Source organism: Brachycentrus maculatus, unplaced genomic scaffold (assembly GCF_059751285.1).
Source record: "Brachycentrus maculatus isolate JH-2025_06_01 unplaced genomic scaffold, ASM5975128v1 h1tg000129l, whole genome shotgun sequence".
NCBI classification, from domain to species: Eukaryota; Metazoa; Arthropoda; class Insecta; order Trichoptera; family Brachycentridae; genus Brachycentrus; species Brachycentrus maculatus.
In genome coordinates, this window is record NW_028280882.1 from 927,501 (window position 1) to 946,767 (window position 19,267).

The window sequence follows — 19,267 nt, forward strand, 5'->3', positions numbered from 1 at the left end:
TACAGGTTTTTCACTTCAAATTGAACGTTTGACTAACCAAATTGGATACCTTACAATTGAAATCGGACATTTAATACATCAAATTGAATAATTTATTGTATTTTGTAAAAAAAAATAGTATTGAAAATTTTGTCTGACATCACGTACACAGTGCCGTGTACGTGATGTCAAACAAAATTTTAAAAACTATTTTTTGTACTATTATTTTTCAATACTATTATTTCTACACCGTGCAGGCTTGAATAAAATCTCCCCTTAAATAAAACGAGCAAAGGAAATATATGCACATTGAATGTTGCATTTTCTATTGAATTTTGTGTCAACCAATTTATCCGGCGTTGGAAGTTTACTCCTATTACCCTTTGGAGGAAATCGGATCCGATATTAGCCTCCGAGACTAACTCAATATTCCTATTTTCCAATTTCTCAACTATTCCGTATTATTATAAAACATACGAGTACGATGAAAGAACCATAAAATGGTTTTAAAGGCGAATATTGTTAGAAATAACACCATATTTATATTTTAACTTATTTAATTGATATTTTAAAATATATATTTGTAAATATATATTCTCTTTTTGGAATCCCCTAAAAGTTGATTCAAGAAAATATTCATTATATTTATTTATTCGGCATTTTAAAATTATTTCTAACTTCGCAGATACCACTTTTATTTTAATATATTATGCTACTCTACTATGGCTTCAAGTTTTAGTCTTTGATGCATTAAAACATTAAAAATCCATAAAAATAAAAATAAAATTTTAATTAACATAACGATCATAATTAAGGCTACTGTTTATGCTCCGACTGAATAAAAATCCAACCAACTTCTAGGCCATCCCTTATTTTTCTAAGGACTAAAAGCACAACTCTCAAATATAGGCGAAATTTTGCGTACGTTATTAAGTAGAAGTGCTTTTAAATTCATGTTGTATAAATAAATGTATTGGATTTTAATTAGTGCTATTCACCAAAGAAATCAAAATGATTTTTTTAACATTTTCATATATTGAGTGTGATATCGAGAAATCCACAATGTTGTGTAGTAATATTAAGAAAATAATGAAATAAACCAGGTTATAATTTAAATTTCTTCTATTGTTCTTCAGATTCAAACTCTTATCCGCACCCGATGGTGCATAAGGCACTGTATCATATAAACTGCACAAAGAGTGTTATCTTGATCGTTAACACATGAAGGAAAAGTGATCAGCCCTCTACTTTAGGCACCAGTCCAAGGTTATATTGAATAAATATTAGAGTGAAAAATCTTATTTGAATCCACCCTGGGAATCGAATTCGGGACCTTCAGCATGGTAGCCGAACGTGCTGACGGAGGCGGACTAATCTCTATTGTTACCTACTAAAAAATCTGAAATCACTTTCTTTGTTTTTTCATACCACTTTTTGTGAATTTTTGTTAGTTCAGATATTATTTACAAACGCATTTTTCAATTCATGGCGTAATTGTTTTTTAACGACTTAAACTTTTTGATAAAATATTTTTATAAGGCGGAATTAATATGACATAATGGCGTTAAAATGCGTTTTCTTCATATTTTGTAAAATCCTTTCAATAATTTAACATTCCAACAATCTTTTGTAGCCTGACAAAGCGCTTTTTTATCTTTTCTATGGAATTTCACAATTAATGTCTCAAACAATACAGCCTCAGAAAATTGTTCTCAAAAGATAATTAATGGACTATGTTGCACAGAAATAAACCGATTATTTGAGTCATCTACTTTATTTTTACCAGGGGCGTGCATTCCATATAGGCAGAAAACCAGTGCATACCTTTGTAAATAGTGCATACTTTAAATACCCACCTCTACTGACTACTTTGATCAAAACAGTACATGCCATAGGTTATCTGTAACCTCTACTCGAAATTCATTCATTGACATTATTTTTCGAATAAAAATGTTTAATTTTCTCAATAAGAAATGTTGGTTTTAAAACCAAGAAATTTCATTGATTTTTTTTTAATCTAGGCCGTATTTCACAGCAAAAAAAGGTATTTTGGAATATTTCTTAGATAAGTTAGTACTCTTGCCAATTTTCAGAAAAATGTCAAACTATCGACTTTGATTTTTGTTTGTTTTCGGTATTGTTGGATAAACGAATTACAAGACCGATATTAATTTCTGAGTCAAAATTCTTAAATTAAGTAACAAATATACATATACAAGTTAAATAAATAAATCATTACTTTCACTTAAACCCGTAAATTATTTTATTATTAGATAATGCACTAATTTTATCATCAATAAAAACAGTTAAAAAAATGTATGCAAAAAGAACTCCACTGACAAGACACATAAGGTGGCTGGGTGGGTCTCTGCAAAAAAAAATATGTTTAAAATTGTTCTTTAAATAAATGTTTACAATTTATGTTAATAAAAAAAGAACGTTCCTGTTTTATTTCAAAAATAATTCTAGTAGACTGATGGTCTCACATTTCTCTATGACGCAGCTGGAGTACTTACCTTTCTAAGAGAGTGCTTATTATTTATTATTATCATGATTATGGCAACATTGGATACAGAGTTTTTACTATTTGAGAGTTCGGTTTTTGAAAATTATTATGAAATAGAACTAACGAGTACCTCCCTATGTGATTCAAAATGGCGTAAACGAGTTTAAAAGAAAATGTTATGCAATAGCGGAAAAATATTTTTTTATTATTTTTGAAAATCATTATGATAAAGAACGACCGGGCACTTACCTGTGTAATTCAAAATGGCGTGAACGAGAAATGTAAGTCAATTTAAATTTTTTATTTTTTAAATTGTTATGAAATAGAACGATGTCTTTGTGCAATGGCGGAAATGTAACATAATTTTTTTTTTCAATTATAAGGAAATGGATCAAACGAGTACCTACCTTTGTCATTTAAAATGCCGTGAATGAGTAAGAAAATAGATTTGATACAATGGAAGAAATGCTGCATAATTTATTTTTGTTCAAGTTTAACCAATGTATTTTACCAGTGAAGAGAAGTTTTGTGAACACAAACAAACATTGAATTGTATGCATAATAAGATATATGATACTTGCATCCTGTGTGCATTACTAAACTAAACTCAAACTTGTGTTTTATTGGTTAATTTTAATAACTGCCGTTATTAACTATTATGGTTTGCTTTTGGCTGCCATTTTGTTTTCAATAATACTGCATTATGTAACAATATTAAAAGCATGACTGAATGTTTAATTTTGCATGGTTAATTTAATCAACTTTAGTGTATGTTAAAAAAAATGCTACTTGAAATAATATAATATTTCAATTATGTATAAAAACAAACTTCGTAGCTATACTAATAAGCATTAAGATAAGTAAGAAAATAACATTTTTGCATTTTTTAAATGAAAACATTAAGATTAAAACTTTGGGATTAAAACATCTCAAAATCCCGTTTGTTTAAAAGCAGTATATCTTTTAAACTCATAGGACAAGATTCATCACATGGCTATTAAAATATATTATTACTAATGTGAATATGTGTTCCAAAAAAAATTGTTTTAAATACAAGAATCCGTAATTAAAATCCGTGTCGGGTTGTGGCCCCGTGGTAAGTGTCGCGGGCTCTCTGGGAGTTTCTGGGTTCGAACCCACTCTACCACAATTTGATACCTATTTCTAATAATGAACTAGGCTCACAGGAATAGTATGAAATATAAGTTTTTTTACATAATAAAAAAACACAAATAATTCTCTTTTATTAAGAAATAAATACTAAAAAAATTTCATGGACATGTTTTTTTCAAAAAATTGAACTTTTTTTAAATGTTTTAAATAAACATTTATTTTCTTTAAATTCCTTATTCATCTGCTATTGAGATTTATTGTAAATTATTTTGACGGATATCGGAAACACACGCTTCATACATATGTATCGAGTGTGTTCATATTTTACCTTCGTTATTTTCATTTGAATATGAATTCCTGAATAATGATGCCGACGTCTAGTTTGTGTGAGAAAAATACTCATTTCTCTACAGTGAATACATACTCCAGAGGCAGTAAATTTTCAGGAAATCAACGTGAAAATTATATGTAAATAATCGTGTGTATTCAAGTTTTAAATGAATGTATTCGATTTACGTGCCAAATACAGATTTATGTTTCTTCGTAAAAATGTATATCAAACGAACATTTTCTGAATTCCCGATAGTGAATATAATTTAAGAATCTAACTTGCAAATAACGATATAATTTCAACCCTTTCAAAATATGAAAATATTGTTAGTCTACACAGTTATTCAAAGCATTTCAAATGACTGTATGAAAAAACAGAACCATTATCATTTTCGTAAAACTACATACACAAATTTTTGAGCGTAATAAATCGCTCTGTTTCGTTTGTCTCTTTCTTTTAATATTTATACTTAAAACAAGCGAGAACACTTAGATAACTTAAAATATATGCATTAATTATCCTGAAGAATGCGTTGTTTTCAAATTTTAACAAAACATTACTTGCTATTATTTTACTTGCATATTTTTTTTTACGTCATTACATTTTTTTTTTAAAATCAAAAGTGTTCATTTCAATCTACAAAAGGGATTATCATAAAAAAATGGCATTACAAAGTCATTTTTACGACTTAAGTCAGAAATATATAATTGAACTTGAAGCGCACGAAAACATCAAATTCTAATTGGAAATTAATAAAGTTTACCTAGGCGCATAAATCTGTTTTTAAACACTTACAACTATATATTATTATTGTTTATGTATATATATATATATATATATATATATATATATATATATATATATATATATATATATATATATATATATATATATAAATGTTATAATTACGAAACTTCTAGTAAAAAATGGTTTCTTTTAATATTAACATAGAAGATTTGAACTAATTAGCCAAAAACTTTCGTTCACAGAGTTGGCAAGTTCATATTGCCAAGTTAAGCTGAAAAATTGTTCGAATGTTATGATTGAAGAACTTTTACACAACTCAAAAGGTTTTTTTGGCATTTTATGATCGTCCATTTTGACCACAACACCAATACTCTTAATTATGCATAGAAAAAATCAGTATTTCTATTTGTGTAGATATTTATTTTTGTAAAAACGTCTTCAGCCTTGACAGCTCCAATTTTTACTAGAAGACACTTTAAAATGATTGTGTAAAACTGTAATATAAAATGTAATGTATGTTAAAACGTCTGTGATGTCTAGATCGAATGAATGTAAGTACAAAAATGTGTAATTATTTTTTCTAATTGACGTTTGTTTTCCTTCAGCATCTCGCTATACTACGAGTTCTCCAAAGACCAGGATTACATCTGCACCACAGCCGAGGACTCGGGGATGCATCTGTGCGCCAACTTCCCGCCCTACCGGTACGGGGCGCTGACTTGCAATGGCACCCCCGAGACCTTCTCGCTGAACACCCCGACCACGAACTCGTGCGTCAACTGGAATCACTACTACACCAACTGCACGCAGCGGGGGTCCAATCCATTTCAAGGGACCATATCCTTCGATAACATCGGGCTGGCGTGGGTCGCTATATTTCTAGTAAGTCATAACGTATTTTTTTAATTTACACATATATTTAAATTTCATACTATTTCTGTGAGCCTAAGCAACTCATTATTAGAAATAGGTATCAAATTGTGGTAGAGTGGGTTCGAACCGAGAAACTCTGACTTAAGAGTCCGCGATACTTACCACGGGACCACAATCCGACATGGATTATGTACACGGTTGATAGATCAATAAATAGATTTCATATTAATTTTTTTTACATCTCATCAAAGATGAAGAAGAATATGAATGTCCGATCATTTACGGGGCTAACAACCGTCAAAGGCTGGTTTAAGTGATCATTTTACACACGTGTAACATTCACCAATTCTACCCATTATCGACAACCACACTACTCAAATTCTTGGAACACTTAAACCAGCCCATGTAGGTCGTCAGCCCCGTAAATGCCTAGACTTCCATATTCTTCTTCATCTTCAAAATGTTGTTAATAGATTTCGTTTCTTTTAGCTAAGAACATGTTTTGTTTTAATCTGTAATGGGAACTGGAAAGATAAACTAGTGTGGGCCAATCGGAAACTTCTCAGCATTTGCTCATTGGTAACAATATTTCCTTTCACCTCTCTTAGTAGATTATTTAAAAAGCTAACCATTCTCCTCACAGGCATTACGAACGGTTTTTTGGTTTTGCATACAGATTTTTTTTATCTGTATCAATTTGAACCGTTTTTTTATCTTTAAATAATTCCTTTTTAAACCTTTCGAAGATATTAACTAAGGTTGAAATCTCAAACCATCTCAAATGTACCATTTCAGAACGCGCACGTCAGCACCAAGAGCTGGATGTGTCTTCATGTGCTTTTTTTTGGATTATATATTTGAATTCGGGTTTTTCTTAGAATATAATCGTAAATTTAAAAATAAAATTTACTTCTTACCTTTCAATAACTCTTCTTTTCAAAAGCATGATATGTACATATTTATTTAAAATATTTTTTCAATACAAAAACGGTATTTCAAGCAAAAATTCAATTACCTCAAATGTTACCTTGGGTTAAAGAAAATGAAGTTGCGATTAATCGTATATTGGGTCTTAAATATAATAACTTCCTAAATCATATTTTAGCCGTTTTTTGTTTCGAAATATTGCATGGCATTCGAAGTAAATCATTATGCTTATAATGACATTTATACCCACATATGTCACGTGACAAAGAATAAAGGAAATTCAGTTTTTCCAACAATTTCACGCTCTTGAAATATTTTACACTACGTTTGCCACGATATTGTGAATGTTAAAAAAATATTTTCCATTTTCCTTTTGTTAAAATCATTCAGAGATGGATATGGAAATTGAGCACAAAAAATATTTCAAAATTGATTTAAACGAAATTTAATACATATGTACATATATACCTTCATCACTTGAAGCTTTGTATATTCATACATACATATTCAATTCCATAAAACGAGTACATAACAGTTGGGGAATATATCATTAGACAATTTAAAATACCATTTTTTGCGTTTTTGTTCATCTGTTTAACAAATAAAACTTATTACTTACTTACTGAAAAAAAATCTTAATGTATTGTATTTGTCATTTTGTTCTTAATAATAATCTAGTTTTTGGTTAGTGGTCGTTCAAAAAAGCATATTTTTATTCCTAGCTTTACAAGACCATGCAATGCTGTGGTCCAGTAAAATACAGTATATTGCACCTATCTTGTACACAAATCGCTCGCTCCTTTCAAGAACGTCATAAATCAAAAAACTTGATTTTTCAGGAGAACGTTTTTAAAGTTTAAAAATATAATACAATGTATTAAAAATAAATATCAAGCCATTTATTAATTTTTTTACTGTGCAACAGATCTTGTAAGGTAAAACCTGAAGGTTTTTTCTCCATTAGAAAAATATTTAGTATGTTAATATAAATAATTAAACAATACCCTTTCTTCAAAATACAAAAACAACACTTTCTGCCCTGTAGCGGGTAAATATTAAGTTAAAAATATACCGCTTTTTCTGGGATATAGTACATTTTCTAGGCATTCCAAAAACATGCACAACTGAAAATTTACGATTTTTTATTTATGACGTTCTTGAAAGGAGTGAGCGAAATGTCAAATATGATTGACGTACGAAGCCATTTGCAAAAATTATAACATCTACTGATTGGATGCTTAATTTTGCGCCACCCTGTGTAAAATATTATACTATGACAGGTCGTTAGCCCTGTAAATACCAAGACTTTCATATTCTTCTTCGTCTATGTTGAGATGTCAATATTATAAAGATTTTATTTTTTGACTTTTGTCAATAGTATAAAGATTATGGGTCGGTATTGTATCCACACGGTAATAATATTTATGAGATGAATTCTTGACTAATATGTGGCTACTGATACAGATGGCAACACGATCTCCTAAACTATAAGTTACTTAATGAAGATGGATTGTGACATGGTCGCAAACAAAGATTTCAGCTTTGTTATTGAGGGAATATAATATGTCAGAAATTATAATGTAGAGTGAAAGTTATTCATTTAAACTGGATAAAAGCCATGTTAGATTATCAAAATCTCCAAAAAGGTTTCTCTTTGTAGAACTTATTGTTAGTAAATTAAAGATTATTATTTTCATGAGTTGTTTGGTAAATTTAAACTTTTCATCGTCAAACCCCCTTCAGCACCCGTTGGTGGATAGGGCACTGCATCATATAACCGCAGTGTTATCTTGATCGTTTAAGAATCATCAAGGTAAGGTCATTCTAAAAACTTGTTCAAATTGAAATAATATAAATTGTATAATATTTATTGCTATAATACATTTTTTATGAGGTGAGGTGTGTGTGTGCATACACCAATGTACTTTTTTTCAACAAAGTTTGATAGTGCCCTTGCAAGGTGAAAGACAGCTGTCATAAGAAAAATAATGATTTTTATTCATGATAAAATTGATAAATTAAGAAAGGTCTGTTGAGATGGTTTGGGCATGTGAATTGAATGGGTGAAGAAAGAATAGTAAAACAAATCTATGAGGCGAATGTGATTTGTAATACAACCAGAAAAAGACCGAAGAAAACTTGGCATGATCAAGTATTTCAAATACTTAAAAGGTGTCTGGTCAGAAGTTGGAATAATCGACTGGTATGTACAGATTTATGAGGGGATGTACATTTATGAGGGGATGCATGAATGTGGGAGAGGCGAAGATTGTTTGCAAGGACAGATTGGTGTGGCGTTATATTCTCTCTGCCTACTCCTGCGGAGAAGCGGCGTGATAGCTAGTTTTTTTTAAAAATTGATTATGGTTTCCTGTAAATAAATCCCGATTAAATAAATAATATATTTTACTTATTGTTACGGCATTTACTTTGTGGTAAGACATGTTGAAATTATTAAAGAAAACACTTGTTTTTAACCATTTGTGTTTATTTTATGACAATAAATAAATGTTTACATTTGGACCTAAAGATGGAAGCATAGTTTCCGAAACTAGTCATCATAAAATAAACTCAAGTGTTAAAAAAACAACCGTTTTCTTTAATAATTTCAAATTATATGATCCCTGTACTTTATATTATATGCTGATATCATGAATTGCAGTGTAATTCCTGAATCATTTCATTTCATCGAATATTTGAGATCTTTGTTTGTTTTTACTCAGCTTAATTAACTGTGTACTATATCAGCGTCAAGAGGGCGGGTTTCTAAATACTTAATCACGAGTTTACTTTTTTCCAGGTAATCTCTCTGGAAGGATGGACCGACATTATGTACTACGTCCAAGACGCACACAGCTTCTGGGATTGGATCTACTTTGTTCTTCTTATTGTGGTAAGTTTGTTTGTCTTTGAATCTCGGTTGAACTCAACATTTCTTTATCAGGAAAGAAATGGGGAATGAAAAGGTCCTTATCGGAAAGCGAAGAGAACAAAAGAAAAATTTCTAACACACTTCTGGCACTTTCTACCTTACTTCGAGAACTTAAGTTCAAGAACAAACAAGAAATAGATCTGAACTTATGCAATCTACCATATGGGTCAAATGCAATATAATTTATAATATTTGAACGTGTTTTCAAAATATCAACACAAAAAGAAAACTTAACGAATAATCCTCAATTTAGTTTTCAGATATATATGAAAAAATTGGACTTGATACTTTCGATGCAAAAAAAAAACAAAATTTATATTTGAAGCACTAACTTTGTGATTCTCCATTTTCTAATTAAAATGTACTTTGTTTTAAAATCAAAATCTAAATATTTTATTATAACTTAATTATAATGTCTACCAAGACCTACTTTTTATCAAGACTGATAAGTATTAATCAGTCTTGATAAAGAAGCAGTTAGCTTCGAAACCGGCAGACATTATAATTAAGTTATAATAAAATATTTATAGGGATTTTAAAACAAAGTTACATTTTAATTACAAAAAAAAACTGTTCAATTAAAATTGTACTTTGTATATTTAACTATTTCTTAAATTTTATTGTGATACCTTCAAAAATGTAAAGAGATCAACCACAAAGTGACTGCCGAATCAATTAATGAAATTGTGACAATTTAATCACAGCGAAGAGCTCTTAAGATATTCTTATACAAAAATGATGCGATATATATTTTAAAAAATATTAATATTTTTGTATTTAACATATTTGCATTATTTACTCAAATATTTATATATCACACTCAGATTTATTCACATTTACAGATGATTTATCAATATATATACAATTGGAGAAAACTATTGATTTTATAAAATATGACACAATGTATCTGCGAATAATATTTTAGAAATTAAATGGTCATCACCATTTTCTAAAATTTATCCCATCTCAGTGCATGAGTTCACTTCACAAATGCTGTAACTCTATTCAAAGGTGCAGCAAATTGCCTCTCCAAGGCGCACAAAAGAGCCTAATATGATACTCGTTGCAGGAGATTTCTATGTAACTTGCTCTGACGTGAACTCGTAAAAGTGTTATATTTGCATAGTGATTTCCGTCTGTGAAATCTGGTGCGCTATTCATGCCCCGTCCTTGCAGACTGACTACTTGCAGGTAATGTCAAAGAGATATCTAATATTTTCACCTTCTCCGTGATACGTGGGTAGATTGATAAGTTTAGTGTGAATGCATGTCACACTCTTTTTTTTAAAATCGACGGATCTACCCCCTTATGGGCGTAATATGGAGTGAATAACTTTTTTTCTTATTTGTATGCATTATTTATTATTGGTATTTTAATAACTATCAGAAGTATAATATTTCCATTGAAAAATAAATTATTTGACTGAGCTTGTATTTTTTTAAATAATGTTAAATATATGTACATATATATATATATATATATATATATATATATATATATATATATATATATATATATATATATTTATATATATATATATATATATATATATATATATATATATATATATATATATATATATATATATATATATATATATTTATATATATATATATATATATATATATATATATATATATATATATATATATATATATATATATATATATTTATATATAAATATATAAATATATATATATATATATATATATATATATATATATATATATATATATATATATATATATATATATATATATATATATATAAATACATATGTTGTCTCTATTACGTGTTTATTAATACACTATATAGATGTACCCAGCAACGCGTTTCTGTGGTTCAGTCTCATTAAATGGAAAAGAAGAAAAATAGAAAGCAAACATTTCTTATATTTATAATTTCACTTTCACATCAATTTTAATTTAAACAGTTTTATATTTATGGACAATGAGCAAATATTTTGACTGTTTTTAATTCTTTCATCTCTGATATTTCTCACAGATAAAAAATCAATCATTAAAAACACAAGTGTCAGACGGTAACTTGTCTTGATGATAATTCACAGAACTACCACCGTCCTCGCTTCAAATGTCTCCAAATCCTGATCAGTGCATCAATTTCAGTATAAAAAAAGTTTCATATATTTCTAAAGAGACCGAGAGATTTGTATCACAATTTCTTTTTTGTTATCTGACTTATGAAACGACCCTATTCTATTTCTTATAGCTCGTGATACATAAACTCGACTTAGGGCTATCAGATTTGCCTAAGAATATCCAATTCTTGTAGCAAGGTCATGTTTTTGAGACCGTCATTAGTAGCTATCTTCAATCTTATGGAAAGTTTTCTAACTAGAGAGTGATAAATATTGCCCCTTTCTTATGTATAAACAACGCATCAATTTATCACAAACTATATTAGAAGTATTTTGTTTATACTCGTATAACTCAGTAGAATATAGGACAACACTTTAATACAAATCATTTTTATAAACAAATTAAATACATACGTTCTTGTAAATTATCACCTAGCGTTATCTTCCATATACGTTTGCGACACATTACATATTTGCTGAGAGCCTTAAGTAGTTTGCTAAGAGTGCTATAAAACATTGTAACACGTGTTACATATGTAGTTATAAAGTTAAGAGGTAATTTTTGAAGTAATTTCATGGTGAAATTTCAGACATTTTACGACTTTACTACTGATTCGATTATTAAAGAAAAAAAGCAACATTCATTTTAATATTTTATTTGTTTATATTATCTATAGTTGTATAAATTTATATGCTACTATAAATACAAAGTAAAGTCTTAACGTTTCCAATTTAAAGGTATTAAAACGTCACCATAGGTATATATAAAGGCACAAAAGTTTCCTGTCTGAAAGTATTAATATCCCATCAAAAAAATATTTAAGAGTCCAAAAGTTTCCTGACTGAAGGTATTAATAAGTCACCTTAGGTACATTTAAAGGCTCAAAAGTTTACTGACTGAAGGTATTAATAAGTCACTATAGGTACATTTAAAAGCCCAATAGTTTCCCGACTAAAGGTATTGATATCCTACCATAGGTACATATAATGATTACTTACTGAAGCTATTCATATGCTACCATAAGAACATATTAGGCCATAAAGTATTCGAAGGGAAGATTGAAGTGGGAGCATCCCAGGGCTGACGACCTGGCAATGGCTGGCTTAAGCTATCACTTTATACATTTTTGTAACGTTCATCACTCATTATTAAAGATCGATAATGCATTGATTTTTTTTGCATTAACCATTAAATCCATTCAACAACCAACATACTAATGGATTCTTACAACATTGCATATATACACCTTTTGTAAATTATTTTTATTTAACATACTCGTACGAATTGATCGTGAAGTATGTGCAATGCATATATAATGTATCCATATTGTATGTACGTATCAATAAAAAAACAAATAACTTCACCGCATAAATTCTTCCCAAATGTAAAAAACGCTCGTATCTTTATACCTTCGGGTGTAGTGAATCGTAAACATGCACACACAGGGTTACTTGAACACAATATGTTCGCCTTTCACCCCAACCAGCACCGCCCTCTCGTTTACGGCACTTTGTTGATAGTAAAACTCGACAAAATATATGCTGTGGCAATCTGATAAGTTAGTGAGCTACGAGGTACTATCATCGTTGAGATTTTTTATTAAATCTGTTACTCTTTTCAGGGTACATTTCAGAATTTGTCAGACTGATACATTGAGATAAATTGTGTACATAATATAGTCCGTATAAAGTTAAAATACTAAATGTGCTAAATGGTAACTTAGACCTCCCTTTTTAGGGAGGGAAACCCTTATCCGCACCCCAATGGTGCATAGGGCACTGCTTCATATAAACGCAGTTTTATCTCGATCGTTTACACACGAAGGTAACAGTCCAGGGTAATATTGAATAAATATTACAGTGAAAAAATCACATATATTTATTAGACCCCCCCCCCTGGGAATCGAACCTCCAGTAGCTGTAGCCGAGCGTGCTGACCATGATATATATATATATATATATATATATATACATATATATATATATATATATATATATATATATATATATATATATATATATATATATATATATATATATATATATATATAAATACACATATATATGTATATAAATATATAATATCCAACCCTAAAATTAGAGGTTGCAGGATTATCCTTAAGCTTAAATTCTGAATCACGTTAGTATAATAATGGATTTTACGCGACTCATCTGAGTGCCTTTAGTAGCGGCGATATTAACGCTCCATTTGAGCGCCCTCATGCAAATCCCTGCAGGAGAATGGCCATATTAAATTTTATGCCCCTAAAGACGTTTCTGGAATCTCCAAGTTGTACATTATTCCGATAAAATACAAGATGGCTGCACTTTCTCGACTGTTAAAACGTCCAACGCCAAGCGGGTTTACAAGGGCGTGCATATTAATGACACTTTCGCGCAGATTAAAAAAAAACTAAGTACAACATTTTACTGAAGACAATTTACGTGTCATTTTATTCGTCATAAAAAATGTGAATATTTTATTTTATTCATTTCAGTATATTTAGAATCACTTTTTCTTTGAAGGCGTCTTCTTTATTTTAAAAATAAAATACCCTAACAAACAATATGCACTATAATTGTAATATTTATATTTTTTTTACATAAAAAAAAAGTTATTATAATAAACACATTTTGTTAACCTCCACCGTGTTGTAGTTACCGCGTTTGGCTACCATACTGGTGATTCTAGATCGATTCAGAGGGGTGGTGTTTTTTCACCCTAACATTTATTGAATTTTACCCTGAACTGGTAGCAAAAGACTGATCACATCGCCTGAATGCAAGCAACAGTATAAATAACACTGCGTCAGTACGATGCAGTGTCCTATGCACCATTGGGTGCGGATAAGGGTTAGAAGAAGAATACACACAAATATTTTAGCTTAGTCATTAAAAATAGGCATCAATTTGGGGTAGAGTGGGCTCGAACCCAGAAACTCGACTCAGAGTCTACGCACTAACCACAGGACCACAACTCGATTTTGAACCGATAACAGTATGATTTACCGTTGAATGAAAAATCTCTTTTACTTTTATAATGTCCATTTTTTGTTGAAATATATTTTACAAAACTTCTGTAATAAACCAACATCATTATGTACAGTTTTAATACCCTGAAAACTGTCTCTTGTGGCATAATTATAAACGAAAATCAACGTAACGTTAACTTATTACTTCCATTAAAAAACATGTCAGAAAAGTGTTTTACATTTAAAAAAGATATTTTTAGTTCATTTTTAGCTTACGTTGGGCCATTATTACGACAAACACTTTGCAGAAAATAAAGTGATTTTAATAGGTTCTTTCGAGAATTAACGACGAAAAGTTTTTAAAAAATGTTAAAACTTATTTTTGGTATGTAGGAGTAAATTTAAATTCTTATGGGACCCAAGTTATTATATTTTTACTAAATCCGCGGTAAGGTAAAATAAAGTACTGTTACGTGTTAAGTTAGTTTACTCGCCTACGTTTTTCTCGTAAGTAAACTTTGCGTACTTTTAAACCCTTTGATTCTCATTTAATGACTACGTGAAAATTATTTTAGAAAACTAATTTGAAGTAAAAGTCAACACCAAATTTACAGCAAAAATATCCATTGTTGTTTTATATTATATGAATAAGGGTGTAGAAACAACTGCAGGAATTTTCTAATAAAAATGTAAAATAATACGTATGTAAATGAATGTAGAAATGTAGCCAGATATTTTTATTGTATGTGTGATATTTTAATAGAAAATTCTGATTAAGCGCAATCAGTTGAGGAATTAGTGATGTATATTTATAAATACCTTTTGAAGTTACACAAGTATATAATGTGACCACGTAAACCAGGCAAGTGCTAGGTCGTAAGCCCTGGGATGCTCAGACATCCATCTTCTTTCAAATGAAAAGGCGATAGATGTTTTATCTCAACTTGGAACTCCTTTGATATGAATATTTCATCCTAAGGGTGAATAAATTAATAAACAAGGCGTATTAAATAATAATAATAAGTGTTTACTAAAACAATTTATATATATTTTTTGACATCTCAACATAGATCTCAACATGGAAAACTGGGCATTTACAGGGCATACGACCGTCATAGGCTTGGTGATCACTTTACACACATTGCTCACTCCTTTTAAGAACGTCATAAACCAAAAATACGGAATGCCCAGAAAATGTACTAAATCCCAGGAAAAGAGGCATATTTTTAACTTATTATTTACCCGCTACAAGTCAGAAAGTGTTGTTTTGCATTTTGAAGAAAATGTATTGTATAAGTAATCTGGATATTTTTAAATTTTTTAAATAAACTGAATGTTTTTCAAATGGAGAAAAAACAGTCAGGTTTTACGTAAAAGATCTGTCGCACAGTAAAAAGTTCAATAAGTTGCTTGATATTTATTTTTAAAACATTGTATTATATTTTTTAACTTTTAAAACGTTCTCCTGAAAAATCAAGTTTTTTTATTTACGACGTTCTTGAAAGGAGTGAGCGACATGTAACATTCACCAATTCTACCCATGATTGGCAATCAAACTACTCAAATTCTATATATGAACCAATTTCGAAATATTGTTCCTGAATCACTAGAACTTCACTATAGACATCTATTAATGAGATGAAAAGAAGCTTTTTTTGAGCAGAAACTCTTATATTAGTATGTGAACAAGTATTTGCACACACTCAAAATGTTGTACATATTTTTAACATCTAGATTTATTGATCAAACTCGTAACACAGTATTCTCAAAATGTTGTAATTAAAACATCATTATCTAGTTAAATAAATAAAATGGTAAATGTAGCATCAACATATTTACATAATGCGTCAGCCATAGATACAAATTAGTGACTTGACAGTGCTGTTGTTTTCTAAGTATTCAGTAAGCCAACAAATCGATGTCGTACTGACCACATTGACCTCTCGTCACTGAGCGAGGCCATGAAACTATAGTTTATGGAAAGAAAACTCAATATTTGTTTGTGCCAACGTAAGCCAAAAAAAAAGATAAATGAAATCAAATTTCTTTGTAGCTTTTACGCAAACATCTTAATGTATGGATTACGCAGAGAACATTATGGTCTAAAATAAAAGCTAAAGTTGTTTATCCCGCATCGCCTAAACAATATCTCTAAAAGTCATTTAAAATAAAGAATTTATTGATTTGGCGTTTAATTTGTAGATCTCCATTTTAATTTATGTATTAATTTTTAATTTTATTATTTATTGATACGGCATTTACTTTGTGGAATGATATGTTGATTTTTTTAATTAAACACTTGAGTGTACCACTTAATTAGTTTTATTTATATATACGACTAGTTTCGAAAACTTACAGATGTTTTCATCTTCTGGTAAAAATTAAAACTAATTTAATTTTAATTTTTAATGTCCATTCGTTTGAAAATGCCATAACTAGGCGAAACAATTGTCACAATATGAATTTTAATGTGTTTTTTTAAAATAAAATATAGCTTGGTAGACTCAAAAAATCTGTGTTTGTTTTAAAAATTAATACAAAAATTACAACAAGAATGCCTGACCAATTTATTTCAAAACAAAATTCGCCATATACTTTTTTTCATAATTCAACATCATCAATTGGAAGTTCATTATTTAGGGAGCGCATTGTTAAAATATTTTTCAACCCTATGGTACATACTTTTTTTAAAGTATAAAAAAGCTACGATGTAGAATTTATGTAGTTAATTAGACACAGAAGCATTTTTTGAGGTATTTATTTTTCAGGAATATCTGAAGGGCATCATATAAAGCATTTTTACATTTGAGGGAGCGTAATATTGGATTGTAATATTTTTTTAAATAATATTGTTAGTAAATCATAATAAATAAAAATTTTAGGTAAAATAAAATACATTTCTTTGTTTAATTATGCCATGAATATGAATATTTTTTTTATTAAAAGCATTGTTAACTTTGTGCTTTGGTAATATAAAACACTCCTTGTCGTTCACTTTGTATTTCACTAAGTGGTATTATTCATCGTTTATGAATGGTAAGGAGAGTGTCAATTATGTTACGATTTACTGAACAATTGATAATATTAGAAATGAACAGATTTTTAAAATTTAATTAGACATTGTTTGCAAACGTAAGGAGTTTTCCTCCTACAGCAGTTTTTTGTAGAACTATTTTGAATTATCAAGCAAAGTGTTAAGTAATTCAATGTAAATAAATTCGTAAGAAAGGTATTTTTTATTATTTATATTTGGTGGCACTTTTAACATGGCTTTACAACATTTTGAGTGTGTCCAAATACTTGTTCACAAAATCTGGATTATCTCCAATTACAGGAGTTATTTTCATATTATTTTTTGACATCTCATCAAAGATGAAGAAGAATAAGGAAGTCTGGGCATCTACGGGGCTGACGACCGTCATCGGCTGGTTTAAGTGATCACTTTACACACGTGTAACATTCACCAATTCTACCCATTATTGACAACCACACTACTCAAATTCTTGGAAGTTCTTTATATATGAACCAATTTAGAAACCTTGTTCTTGAATCACTAGAACTTCACTAGAGACATCAATTGGTGAGATGTAAAGAAGCTTTTTACTAAGCAGCCGATGAAGGTCGTCAGCCCCGTAAATGCCCAGACTTCCATATTCTTCTTCATCTTTGATGAGATGTCAAAAAATAATATGGCTATTTTTGATACCTCATGTGAGGGCTTAATTTTGTTATATTAAAGCATTAATGACTTTTTTATTCTACAGATTGGGTCATTCTTCATGATAAACCTCTGCTTGGTCGTCATAGCAACGCAGTTCTCAGAGACGAAGAAGAGAGAGATGGAAAGGATGAGGCAAGAAAGGGCACGATTCACTTCGACTTCTACGCTCGCCTCTTCCACAAACAACAGCGAACCTACCACCTGCTATGCTGAAATAGTCAAGTACATCGGTCATCTTTGGAGAAGGTTCAACAGAAGGATGGCCAAAAAAATAAGGTAGGAGACAAATTCGAATTGTATTATTTAAAAAAAATAAACAGAAATTCCCAGAAAAATGTATATCCTTAGCGGAATGATACAAATATGCCCTTTTAATCAAGCACTCAAATACAACAAAAAGTTGGTCAATATCTCCTTAAAAAATATTTTAAGCTATAAAATATTTTAAGCTATATAATATATTAATATGTTTATTTAAATATATTATTTATATTCAGGGCTTTTTTAAACAAAAAAGGTCTCGGAACTCACTTATAAACTCCCGTAAAAGGTCCAGAAACAAATACATATTCAAATATCATTTAAATATGAATTAAAATAGCATATTTTATCATTTTGATGAATTTTAATAACGTAAATACAAACGTTATTTCGCGTAATTGATTTTGAAAAAAATAAATAAATAAATCCATGTAAAAAGGTGCCGGAACCCCGTTCCACCGCGTTACAATAAAAAAGCTCTGCTTATGTTAAAATATATTCTTCTTCTTCTTCTTCTAACCCTCATCCGCACCCAATGGTGCATAGGGCACTGCATCGTAGCGACGCAGTGTTATCTTGATCGTAAATTACATGAAGACAAGGTAATGAGCCCTGCGCTTCTTGTACCAGTCCAGGGTGATATTAAATAAATATGAGAGTGAAAATCGGCCATATTTATTTTGACCCTCCTGGGAATCGAACCCGGGACCTCCAGCACGGTAGCCAAACGCACTGACCACTGCGCTACGGAGGTGGACAAAAAATATATTGGAGTAAGTTGAAAAATATATTGGAGTAAGAAAAAT

At 29.8% G+C, this 19,267-nt stretch overlaps 1 protein-coding gene across 1 annotated transcript in view; it reads left to right on the forward strand.

The window, feature by feature from the left end:
• The window catches only part of LOC148309346 (voltage-dependent T-type calcium channel subunit alpha-1G-like), a 255,740-nt gene that overhangs the window by 187,092 nt on the left and 49,381 nt on the right, over positions 1–19,267 (forward strand). The window contains exons 7-9 of the mRNA XM_088260204.1: positions 5,282–5,558; positions 9,277–9,369; positions 18,244–18,476. Of these exons, the coding sequence (XP_088116330.1) occupies positions 5,282–5,558; positions 9,277–9,369; positions 18,244–18,476 (603 nt within the window). The remainder of the gene's footprint in view (positions 1–5,281; positions 5,559–9,276; positions 9,370–18,243; positions 18,477–19,267) is intronic.